Source organism: Thamnophis sirtalis, unplaced genomic scaffold (genome assembly GCF_051295495.1).
Source record: "Thamnophis sirtalis isolate CommonGarterSnake01/CBP01778 unplaced genomic scaffold, rThaSir2_p1.2 scaffold_10, whole genome shotgun sequence".
In the NCBI taxonomy this organism is placed as follows: Eukaryota; Metazoa; Chordata; class Lepidosauria; order Squamata; family Natricidae; genus Thamnophis; species Thamnophis sirtalis.
Genome location: NW_028261390.1, coordinates 50,624,571 through 50,637,454, shown reverse-complemented (window position 1 = coordinate 50,637,454; position 12,884 = coordinate 50,624,571). Strand labels below are relative to the sequence as shown.

Here is a 12,884-nt window from a genome sequence, read left to right as displayed (position 1 = left end):
GAACTAAATGTTTGCCTATAATTATTGAAATTAGTGAAATAGTTACTTTAGATTTAGTAAAGAATGGAGTATTCATAAAATACTAAGCTGTTCTGAAAGACCATGGCTTATATTGTAGCCTCATCATGGTCATCCAGGAAACGAATATTTTTTACTACAGTGTCCCCTACAAGGCCTGTGATAGAATAAAATGTATAATGTAATGCATTAATATTTTTGCTATAGAAGCTATTTACAGAATTTCACTACCACAATCATTTATCTCACTAGCATAAAGATGAAATACAGTATCTGTGTGTGCGCGCACACATACATTCAAGCGTTTGGCTAAAATTTGAATATCAGGATAAATTCTGTGGAATTCAAATCTAGACTGCAACCAAACTGCTTTCATTAATAAAAAATGGGATTGGTGCCCGTTCTTTATATTGATACTGAATGAAACATATTAATATTTGCAGTAATGTTTTAATTATCTGAATTCTACACTATACAATAATTATTTGATGATTGACATAACTAGCCTATGTTATAAATCGGATATCTATGATCTATATGTAAGAGGCAAAAACTGGTTTCTCCAATGATTGCAAAGAAGCAAATCGTATTGTGATTTTGGCCTTTTTAATGCAGGTACCATGATTTCAAAGGATGATTTATTTATTTACATTTCATAGTACGCTGCCTATCCTAGCAACTTAGTATTCTATAGTAACGCAGCCAATTACAATTTGGTGCGGTATGATACAAGTTATTGGGAAGATGGATGTCATCAGCTGAATGCTTTTCACTCAGCATCTTTCAAGGCTACAAGAAATTGGCTGTTTGCCTCTAATTATGTCAAAATGAATGCTGGGGAAATGTTAGAAAGACATCTCTATAGTAAGATAAAACTCAGAAAACAGGGTGCTGTGACAAATTCTCATCAAGATTCTTCCATGCACCACAACTAGGTTTGTGGTTTTATCTGGAGATGATCAAAATATTGCAATAAAATGCCATCTTTTTTTTATAGCACTGTTCGAATATGGGATTACACACAAGATGCTTGTATAAATATTCTTAGTGGGCATACAGCACCAGTACGAGGATTGTTGTGGAATACAGAAATACCTTATCTATTGATATCAGGCAGTTGGGATTATACAATCAAAGTATGGGACACAAGAGATGGTACATGCCTGGACACTGTATATGATCATGGTGCAGATGTTTATGGTAACATGTTTGATTTTATGTTTTTGCACATTTTATATTCCTTTTGAAAATCCTATTTTAAAATATTGCATTGAAATTCCTTAATTCTTTTTCTTTAGGATTAACTTGTCATCCTAGCTGCCCCTTCACTATGGCCTCCTGTTCCCGAGACTCAACTGTGAGACTTTGGTCTTTAACACCTCTGATAAATCCTCTCCAATTATGCATCTTGGCAGACAGATCATGGGATGAGATAATTGGAAACATTGGTGGGTAAATGATAGCTGATTATATACAAAATGGTCATATTTCCACATACTTTTCTATGGCTTTTGTGAAAGGCTGTGGAATATCTCTAATACATTTATAATGGTATCTTGGTACTCATCATTATTTGGTTCTGGAAGGCACAATGAGTAGCAAAAATGATGAGTACCAAACACATTTTTCCCATAAGGAATAATGTAGTGAGTTACAAGGCAGCCAACACTGACAAGTTCTAGTGTGCATTGCGTACCAAGCAAATGTTGAATACCAGGACACCATTTTCACATCAAAATGTGTTGAGTTCCCAATTCGATGAGTTTCAAAACAGTTGAGTACCAAGGCATCACTGTATGTTCTTCAGGTCATACATGAGTTATATTCTCTTTTTTACTCTAAGCATCACACACAATTTCTATAGATATTGTATGTTCATTATCCCCCCAGGTCTTGCAGGTTGCTATAAGTATGTTGATAATTAAATGTGTTGATAAATTTGATACACATTTTATATCCATATTAGATATATACCCTTATTAGAGTGAACAACCATCTTGTTCTCACTGTTTGGAATTGATTTTCCTTTGAACTATTTTTAAAGTCAGATTTCCTGAAGTTTTAGAGACTTATTCTTCTCTTTAAGAAGTAGCAGTCCCTGATAGTTTTAAAGATAATGGTATTACTGGGATAATATAATGCTGTAAAATAATTAAATAACTATTTTTATATATTTATTTATATACAAAATTAAATATCTTTAAATTTTATTGCTTTATTGTTTGTGCTTAGGTATCAACAGGTACCAAATAAAAATACTATTTTAAATACACCTTATCATTAGTGTACAAATAAATAAGAACAAACAAATTTGACAAATTTCATACGAAGACATCTATTCATATCTCAGCTGACATTATAGTTTATTATGTTCATGAAGGTATACAACTTGTATCACAAATGATTTTGCATAATTAATGGTGAAACAGAATACGAATTCTTACTGAGTAAGAAACTGTACTCAGGAACTGACACCCATTAAACATTCTATTTTCTTGTGTGAAATAAGATTTGCAATACACAAATCATAATACCTGAAAGCAGATTTAATAGAAACAGACATAAGAAATGTTCAGGATAATTGCCCATACCACAGAACAATATAGATAGTGAAATATGTGATATGTTACTGTAGAGTACCTAGGTGAAGTTGAGATGGTAAGCAAACCAAGTTTGGCATATAATTGTCTTAATCTATAAGGTAATATATATATTGATATTATGTTCAATTCTCTTTTCAAAAATTATTGGTTTTCAATAGATCGTGCGGTTGAAATAGGCGCTCTTCCTTTGCTATGTGGGAAAGCATCTAGGGATATTAAACAAGAAATAGAGAAGCTAAACAGTAATCCTCGAGGAAGAAAACTAAGATGGTTTTCAGAATGTTTATCAGTAAGTATTAATTATTTTTTTTAAATGTATATATGCAAAATAAAATTTCCATTAATACTCTATTTACTGCATATAGATTAATATTGAATTTAGGTTCACTGAAATCAATTAGCGTAGTCAGAACATAGGAATATTGATTTAAGTGGGAATTAAATGCTGCAGATTTGAATCGTTCTAAAAATTAAACTCTTTATGTATAATATAAAAGCCCTTGTTTAAATTAGGCAAATAATCTGCAGTTTTCTTTGTTATTTTCTATCTGTTGAAAGATTTTATTATGAAATCTTGATATACCTGAAAAATTGAGAGGGAAATTTGAACTGTATAAAGACTTTATTATGGTTTTAGGCTAGAATAAACTGTACATAAATAATCCAAAGGCCATATTATGCAAGTTTCATAAATCAAAGTACAATGCCAGTAAACATTTTTCAATTATATAATTTATTGATTGATATCTTCCCTATATGACTTTTACTGAGCAGCTAGTTCTTATATTATCAGCATGCGCAGAAAAATTAGTTCCAACTTAAAATAATAAAATTTTATAGTGACAGAAATTGCAAAAGATCACAGGCACTTAGAAATAAAGAGCAACCTATAGAGCCTCTCTAAAGGCCCCACATGGAATTCAGTTTTGGTCGCCACGATGTAGAAAAGATGCGGAGATTCTAGAAAGAGTGCAGAGAAGAGCAACAAAGATGATTAGGGGACTGGAGACTAAAACATATGAAGAACGGTTGCAGGAACTAGGTATGTCTAGTTTAATAAAAAGAAGGACTAGGGGAGACATGATAGCAGTGTTCCAATATCTCAGGGGTTGCCACAAAGAAGAGGAAGTCAAACTATTCTCCAAGGCACCTGAGGGTAGAACAAGAAGCAACAGGTGGAAACTAATCAAGGAGAGAAGCAACTTAGAACTGAGGAGAAATTTCTTGACAGTTAGAACAATTAATCAGTGGAACAGCTTGCCTCCAGATGTTGTGAATGCCCCAACACTGGAAGTCTTTAAGAAGATGTTGGATAGCCTTTTGTCTGAAAGGGTATAGGGTTTCCTGCCTAGGCAGGGAAGACCTCCAAGGTCCCTTCCAACTCTGCTATTGTATTGTATTGTAAATACCATGAATCAGTCAATAAAATACTTTCCTGAGAGCACCTTGAAAAAGACCTTAATTGCAGACTGTATTCTAATATGGCATAAACAATATTTTCTTTTTTCTTTTTTTAAATAATTCTAGCCCCGAGGAGGCAGTAAAAACTTATGGGATCTGGTTGCAGTAATAAAGGGTCAAGATGACAGTTTGCTCCCACAGAATTATTGCAAAGGAATTATGCATATGAAACATTTGGTTAAATTTAGAATGGTAAGTTAAGTATTCAGACTGAATATCTTTGTATCATTTTTGGCAGTGCATATCTTTGTAGCCATAGTTTTTCGCGCAGACTTGCAAAAATGAATTTGCATTGCCATATGAGACTCCTTCCCTCTGTTTGTTGGGATTGGGGAGAGAGAGAAGACAAGGCAATAAATGGAATGTCACTGAGCAAAAAAAAAGTGGAATTTCAGCTAGTCCTTATTTCCTCCTATTTCCAATTATTTCCTCTCATTATTTTCTTTGATAGCAAAGGAGAACAAAACAGTAACTTAGGCAGCAAAAATGGCAAAATCTTTCCTTTGATCACTCATTGCGAATTAGAGTGATGCACTTTGGGGACTAGAATACTTTAGCTTCAGTCCTGTAGGGAGTAATCCAAGGGGCTGGGAACTCTTGCTAATTGGAGATTATCTGCCCTCACATCTCTAGAGAAAATGTTGAAAATTGTCTTCTCAATTAAACTGGGCAGAAGTTTAATTAACAACTTCATTGGCACTGTGGGGACCCAGAATGTAACACCAATTACAGACCGGTATAGCTTGATAGAAAGAAGGCTCATAGTTACTAAAAATGTCATACAAAAAAAAAATTTGCAAAAAATATTTATAACAAAATTATCTAAAACAGTATGGAAGGAAGAAACATTTGAAACCCATTCTTGGATATTAATTCCTCTCTCTTTTTATATATCTCTTCTTGCACTTGAGCCATTGAATGGCAGTGATTATAGAGCTAAATGTTTTTTAGGCTATATTTAGTTTAGCTTATGTTTTTCCTTAGTAGATTAAGCATGGCAGTTACAGATGATAATCAAATCCTTAGTGTACAAATGTCAAAATATATAACAACTCTTCTCAATTACTATGCAGATTTTATTACTTTAGTTATACAAGAATAGAAATGCCATGTTTATTTTTATTTTTCAGAAGAATTTTCATTGTAATGAAACTTTTTTTATTATAAAAACTACAGTATTGAGTTGAATTAATGCAAATTTTAAAAGAAATATTTTAAACCAACAGATCAAGGATTGGCTTTTTAAATATATGCTAGAAATTAAAGAAACCTTACCTTTTTGCATAATAATAATGTATCACCTTTTCATATATTTTAAAGTATTTACATCTGAAATATTTGGGATGTTTCTGCAAACACATCTGCAAACTGAGTTGAAACAAAGAGATGTACTTTTCTTCAGCATGACTTGCTCCAATGAATTCCAGTTAAGATTTGCTATAAATGTCCACAGAAAAAAAACATTAAAAGAAGACAGTTCCTGCAAATCAGAAATGTACTACCCACGAATATACAAGGAGCCACTGGTCATAAGGCGCACGTATTATCTTCCAGACAGCTGTCTTTGTGTAACTAAGTGATCTACCAGAAAAGATTTTGCTTAGAGGAACAAAAATAAGGTTCCTTTGAATCACAGATAGAAGCAGATTTATTTGGATACCCATTTATATTAAGCATTCATTCTCTCTCACACATCTTTCACACATAATCATAGGAGTATTAACTACTGTATGTGATGGGAATAATTATGTTAAATATGAAAGATTCTAGAGATAAGAAAAACCTAACTATATGACAGTTGGTCAATATTAAGAAAACAGCTATGCATGAAATGGAAAATACAGTTTCTTTCTAATTTGGTAAAAAATATAAAGTTCTACCGAACTGTTTCTTTGATTTAAAAAAAAAAACTACAAATATTTTTGGTTGTCTCCCACATCAGATCATATATAGAAAGATTCTGGAGTGATTTTTCAGGGTAGATAGGTTAAGAATGATAGGGCAAGACTCTCTCCAATTGTTTCCTCTTCCAGCTAATTTTCCCAGCACCTTGTCTTCTCTATCTGCTCTTATCCACCAAAACTGCTGATGTCCTACTTCTTCCTACATTTCTTTTCCTGAATTACTTCTATACTACCCATATTTGTATTTGTTCCCTGAACAAAACATCTTCATTTTGTTATGTATGTAAACCAAAGCACATGTATTTAAGCATGGCCTTCCGAAATATTTAAATGTTCAGAACAGTTCGTGCCTGCAACATGTCTTAGAAACAATTTATTTTGGTTTTAACTTTTTAGTCCAAAGCACAAGAACTTACAACTGTAAAGATGTCTAAATTTGGAGGAGGCATTGGTGTACCTAGCAAGGAGAAAAGGCTGAAAGAAGCAGCAGAGATACATCTGAGACTAGGTCAGATTCAGAGATACTGTGAACTTATGGTGGAGCTTGGAGAGGTAAACATCTGGACAATTTTACAGTACATAAATATATTATACTAATACTAATAATGTAAATCACTTTAAAAGAAAATATTGGAGAAAGGAGAGCAAAGGACATTGCAAATAGTCTAAGGAGTAAGTTTTAAAAACTGATTGGTGGGCAACCTCTCAATTATTTTTTTATATATAAATGGTCTTCTGTTTCTATTTTTTGCATTACTTTTAACCAGAAATATTTGAGTAAAATATGTCTCTGACTATGTATTATATGGTTACTCTTAATAATTTATGCAAAAAAGATCAATTCCATTCAATTATACTCTAAGCATATAATTCTTTGATGCTTCCAGAGAAAAAAATTATTGGATATTTGTCTCAAATACTGTCAATTTAGTATAGTTGCTAAGGTATTAGGCTACAAACTGGGAATTCTAGTCCTGCTTTAGGCACAAATCAAGCTGGGTGATTTTGGGCCAGCCACTCTAGGAAGGAACCCTAGGAAGGAGGTAATGCCAAACCACTTCTGAAATCTTGCCAAGAAAGCTGCAGAGACTTAGCCAGGCAATCATTAGGAGACACTAAATATTGTATGGACATTCCAAGACAGTTCAAATATTTTAAACTTTTATATTAATTGTTTCTAAAATATTACTTTTTCTATCTTTTTTATTATTAAAAAAGTGAAACTAACTATGTAATCATTATTAGAAGTAATAATCCATCAGGAAATTCCTAATTGTCAATCAGATTACCCCTTGAAGTAAACACAGTTTTTTTTTTTCAATTCTATCTTGGACAGTGAGAAATACCAATTTTTTACTGACTTTTGTTTTCCTATATAATTCTTCTATAAGTATAACTGAAAATTTAATGTTATATATTAGCTGTCCTGTTAGAAATAAATAACACAAGTAAAAGTAAAGACTATTAAACACACACACAGACACAATATGTGGCAGAAGTAATATTAGGCATAATGTATTGTTTCAGTGGGACAGAGCACTATCAGTTGCACCAGGAGTATCTATGAAATACTGGAAGAAATTAATGCAAAGGTAAGATTTTGTTTTTAAAAAGTACTGCATGTTACATTGACTGCCAAGTGTTGCAGCTGGAAGTGTAATGCTTAAACGTAGGGGTTCTTTTGCACAGTTAAATGTATACTTTTGCATAAGAAAATACATCACTTTTCACTAAGAATTATAAAGTACGCATTGTAATTTCTCACTTTTCCCATCCGCCTCTATAAACACACACACACACACACACACACACACACACACACACACTTTGATGAATGCTACTACAATGGTAGATCTAATTAAGAAAGAATATATGAAATGTTTGAAGGAAACATGGATGGTTAAGCCCTACATCCATACTAACTGAGAAACAGCTTGTTAACAACATTTCAACACAGTGAAGGGAAAACTGCTCTCAGAACCTCTGATCGAGCAACTACACATTATATCCTGATTGAAAAAGACCTGGAAGAACAATTGGAGGTGTAACCAACATTATCACCCCTACATTAAAGGTGAGGCATTGAACAGTAGATCAAGAACCTGAAGAGGTGGAAGGTACCCAGCCTGGACATGAGACACACCTGCTGGCTAAAGAAACTATAGCAATGCATGAACACCTAGCACCACAGATGTACCAGCTACTAACAGCAATCTCTACCATCCATAATGGGTAACACAAAGAAAAACTGCTGATCATGAAAGACCCCACTCCCCCCCCAAAGAAGACAGCATCATTCAATTATCAGAAAATAATCTGCCTCCCCATAAATTGATTGATTGATTTGATTTATTATATTTGTATGCCGCCCTTTTCCCCCGAAGGGGACTCAGGGCGGCTCACAATTCAAATCAGGGAAGGGGGTACAGACAAAAAATAAAACAAAACATAACAATGCATAATTTAAAAACACACAACAGTCATACCATTCGAGACGGGGGCAACAGCTCTTTAGCCCCAGGCCTGTCGGAACAGCCAGGTTTTAAGGGCTTTGCGGAAGGCCTGGAGGGTGGTGAGGGTTCGAATCTCCACGGGGAGTTCGTTCCAGAGGGTCGGGGCAGCCACAGAGAAGGCTCTCCTCCGGGTAGTCGCCAGTCGACACTGGCCGGCGGATGGAATTCGGAGGAGGCCTAATCTGTGGGATCTAATCGGTCTAGTGGAGGTGATTGGCAGCAGGCGGTCTCTCAAGTACCCAGGTCCAATACCATGAAGGGCTTTATAAGTGACGACTAGCGCCTTGAAGCATATCCGGAGACCAATAGGCAGCCAGTGCAGCTCGTGGAGGATAGGTGTTACGTGGGTGAACCGAGGTGCACCCACGATCGCTCGCGCGGCTGCATTCTGGACAAGCTGAAGTCTCCGAATGCTCTTCAAGGGCTGCCCCATGTAGAGCACGTTGCAGTAGTCCAGTCTAGAGGTCACAAGGGCACGAGTGACTGTTGTGAGGGCCTCCCGGTTCAGGTAGGGACACAACTGGTGCACCATGCGAACCTGGGCAAATGCCCCCCTGGTCACAGCCGACAAGTGGTGTTCAAGAGTCAGCTGTGGGTCCAGGAGGACTCCCAAGTTGCGAACCCTGTCTGAGGGGCATACTGTTTGACCCCCCCAGCCTGAGAGATGGAACACTTGGCCAATTAGTAGGAGGGAAACACACCAGCCACTCGGTCTTATCCGGATTGAGTACAATCTTGTTGACTCCCATCCAGTCCCTAACAGCCTCAAGGCACTGGCACATCACGTCAACCGCTTCACTGAGTTGGCACGGGGCGGACAGATACAGCTGCGTATCGTCCGCATACTGATGGTATTTTATCCCGTGCCGTCAAATGATCTCACCCAGCGGCTTTCTATAAAATAGAAAGTCCCAGCAGGCATTATAGTTGCCAAGCTACAGGACCAAAGAAGCATCTAATATGAGCTGAGCTCAGAAGGACATTGGGTATAATACTAGAGGCTCAAAACACCAGTTGTTCATTGATAGAACAGTTCTTCAAGATTCAAGGTCTGTATAACCAATCTGAGTACAGCCTTGATTCACGAGAAAGCCTAGCTCGGTACCACATCCATGGATCTGTGTATGCTTGGTATTATACAAAGTCAACGGAAAACTAAAGACCTTCGACAAGTATTCAATGACACTAAGGAAGGAAATGGAATTCAACTCAAGGTAGTTTCCAAAAGTGGCCATCCAGCGTGGCATACATCAAAATGATACACTGCCCCTGATGTTGTCGCATATATTTGAATGCTGTCAACCAGATAATCGCAAGGACTAGATATAGATCCAAGAGTGGAATTACCACCAGCCACCTCTACACGGATGATCTCAAGCTGTATGTTTATCAAGATGTGGAGGCTGTCGATGTGAAGCTCCTCACAATGAATAGTTTCCATCCTTAGTTCAAAACCCAGAGACTGTACACAATTGAATAGAAAGCACTGTCAAAGCAGTGTCCTTGAATAAACCTAGAGCATCCAGGAATACATCTGTAAGATGTCATCCAAAGATGAGCTGCTGTCAACAGTAGACATGGGAGGAAGAGCAATCAGAGGGGATGCTATGGCAAGAAAAGACACTGCATGGAATGTATGAGATTTGAAATTTGAAATTGAGTAATCCTACCAAAGACTGGAAAGGGCTGAGGCACTGATCACAACAGCAAAACAATATAGTCTTCCAGACTATATAGAACCGAGGGTGCAAACTATGCAGTGATGCTTCAGCGACAATTTAACACATAATGGTAGGATATGATGAAGACAAGAACATTATACACTGAATGGCACAACCAAGTAGCTGGCATTATGTACAGGAACATCTTCGCAATATATGGCTTAGATCAGGGGTCCCCAAACCTGGACCACTATCCACTACGCGGCCATGGCCCATTCAGAACCAGGCCATCAAAGCTGCAGGGGAGTGTGCACATGTCTGCAGCTCCACTTGCATTCTCAATGGGTGAGCACATGCACACAGCTTCGTTTGTGTGAGCAGTGGTCATGCATACAAGCAACAGGCATGCATGCCTGCCATTGGCACAAATAGAGTTGCTGCTCTTGCCTACCACTCACATGGAACTATCCCTTCTTCCCCCCAACTAGTCTGCAAAACTGGAAATGTTGGAGACTACTGGGCTAGACTCTCCCAAATCCAGATGGGAAATTCCACAGACTGTCTTGGAGAACAACATTAAGAACCGGTGGGATTTCTAAATCCATACCAATGGCCAATCAACTAGACATCATAGAAATAGATATGGAACATAACACAATGGTGGTGATAGATATGCCAAGTGACAGCAACATCATGAAGAAAGAATACAAGAAGCGGGAGAAAGGCCTGAAGGAGGAACTAGAGGGGATTTGGAAAGTGAACGTCAAAGTGGTCCCACAAGTGACAAGAGCTCTTGGTACTATAACTTCTAAGCTGGACGAGTGTCTTCAGCAGACCCCAGGAATAACACCGGAGCACTCACACCATGTCAAAATTTATTTTACAAAAAGAAAGCCAAAATGGAGAAACCATATTGAAAACCTAAGTATACTCTTATTGCTTCCATAGGTATTAAGAGGCTAAAAAGCAGCCTGTGGCTGATAATCAAGTGGCCTTGATCAATTGAATAGGCCAAAATTCCTGAAAAAGTTCTACAGAAAATGATTACTTCATGCTATTGCTGCTAAGGGTGGCTTTACAAGCTATTAAATCATAAGGTTTATTTAGTTTTTCACAAGGGCTTCTCCAATTTTTGTAAAATAAATGACATGGTATAATAAGTCATATGCTGCTGTTCTTCTGAGGTTGTATTTTTAAAAACTAATAAGAACCAGATGATTTTTAATGTGTCTGTAAAACCATAGAACTCAAAGACATTGTATTTTCTTTTTCACATGACTGTAAAAATGTTTGTGTGATTATAACGGAAAATTTTCACTGTTCAAAAAAAATTATACAGTTAGAAAAACAAAGGGTGACCTAAATGATAAAAAGATTGCAGGAGTTCTCTATGAAGAAATTGTCCAGTTTAGAACTTTTTAATTTATGGAAAAGAATTAAGCTGATGTAATAGAAGTTTATTTTTTTAAAAAAAAAAATACATGATTTGGAGAAAGTGAGATATAAATATATCTACTTAAAACATTACTATGTCAACATTATCTACTGAAGCTGATAATGATTCAAAATAGATACGGAATAGTCTTTTCATTCAGCTACTAGTTAAAATGTAGAATTCCATTTCTGAATAATGCATATAGTGACCACTACCAACTTAAATAATTTTAGAAAGGTAAAGTAACGGTTTAAGGATTAAATACATTTTACCTTTTGGTAGCAATGATTTATGGATTTCCTTATAAGTGTTGGACATGCAACTGAAACAGTAAAAGTAATTGATGATCTAATCTTGGGACAACAATGTGATTTGTCATTCAAAAGCAACTTGCAGTGGTCATATAAAATGTTTTTCACAAGCCTATGTTCTTTAAAACAACATTAGTGAAAATAATTTTTAATTAGAATTTCTGTGTTTTTTAAAATTATTTTGAAAAAGAATAGGACACATTTGAGAAGATAGGAAAGTTATAGCATATATAAAAACTTCAAGTTCTGCAAATGAATAGATTAATATTAAACATAACTAAAATGAAAATAAAAAAGTCATTTACTTTTGATTAGGAGAGCTGACCAATTAATTCAGGAAGAAAATGATGAAGTTATTCCATACTGCATAGCTATTGGTGATGTGAAGAAGCTTGTTACATTTTTCATTTCAAAAGGTCAACTTAAAGAAGCTCTATTAGTTGCACAGGTACTATTTCATGTGCTTATCATGGGCTAATAAATATTGTATATCTTACCACAAAATAAAACTTTAATGATACACTATTTACCTATAGATTCTAGCACTTTTCTTATAGGAAAACTCTAGCATACTGTATAAGAAAATACTGTATATGTATAAATTATCTAAATAATTGAAAAATAAGCTGAGTACAAAGCACAACTGAAATAATATTTATAAAAAATACTTAAGTCAGAACCTATTTGGTGTTAAAACTAATAGTAAAAAATTGATTTGCAAAAGTTAATTTTGCAAATTAATTATAAATAGTTAGTTATAGATAGAACTATCCTGTATTATTGTCACTGTGGAGTGGTGCATGTTTTAGCTATTTCATTATAAATATGGCAAGTGAAATAATGCTGATAAGTGGGGGCAAGATCTCAGAATGCCAAACTTTAAAATTCAGCATTTATTTGAGCTCCTATGTAGGCTATAAAACAAAACTTGAGAATTTGGGTTAACAATATTGTATTGTAGATAGTACTTCAGTGGAA

At 35.5% G+C, this 12,884-nt stretch overlaps 1 protein-coding gene across 4 annotated transcripts in view; it reads left to right on the top strand.

Annotated features, from left to right (window-relative positions):
- The window catches only part of WDR17 (WD repeat domain 17), a 67,256-nt gene that overhangs the window by 36,584 nt on the left and 17,788 nt on the right, over window positions 1-12,884 (top strand). For 3 of the 4 annotated variants that reach the window (XM_087724566.1, XM_014055267.2, XM_087724567.1), the window contains exons 13-19: window positions 1,016-1,218; window positions 1,317-1,466; window positions 2,780-2,910; window positions 4,149-4,274; window positions 6,383-6,538; window positions 7,514-7,578; window positions 12,222-12,354. In XM_087724566.1, the coding sequence (XP_087580692.1) occupies window positions 1,016-1,218; window positions 1,317-1,466; window positions 2,780-2,910; window positions 4,149-4,274; window positions 6,383-6,538; window positions 7,514-7,578; window positions 12,222-12,354 (964 nt within the window). The remainder of the gene's footprint in view (window positions 1-1,015; window positions 1,219-1,316; window positions 1,467-2,779; window positions 2,911-4,148; window positions 4,275-6,382; window positions 6,539-7,513; window positions 7,579-12,221; window positions 12,355-12,884) is intronic. The other variant, XM_014055268.2, reaches the window with a different exon arrangement.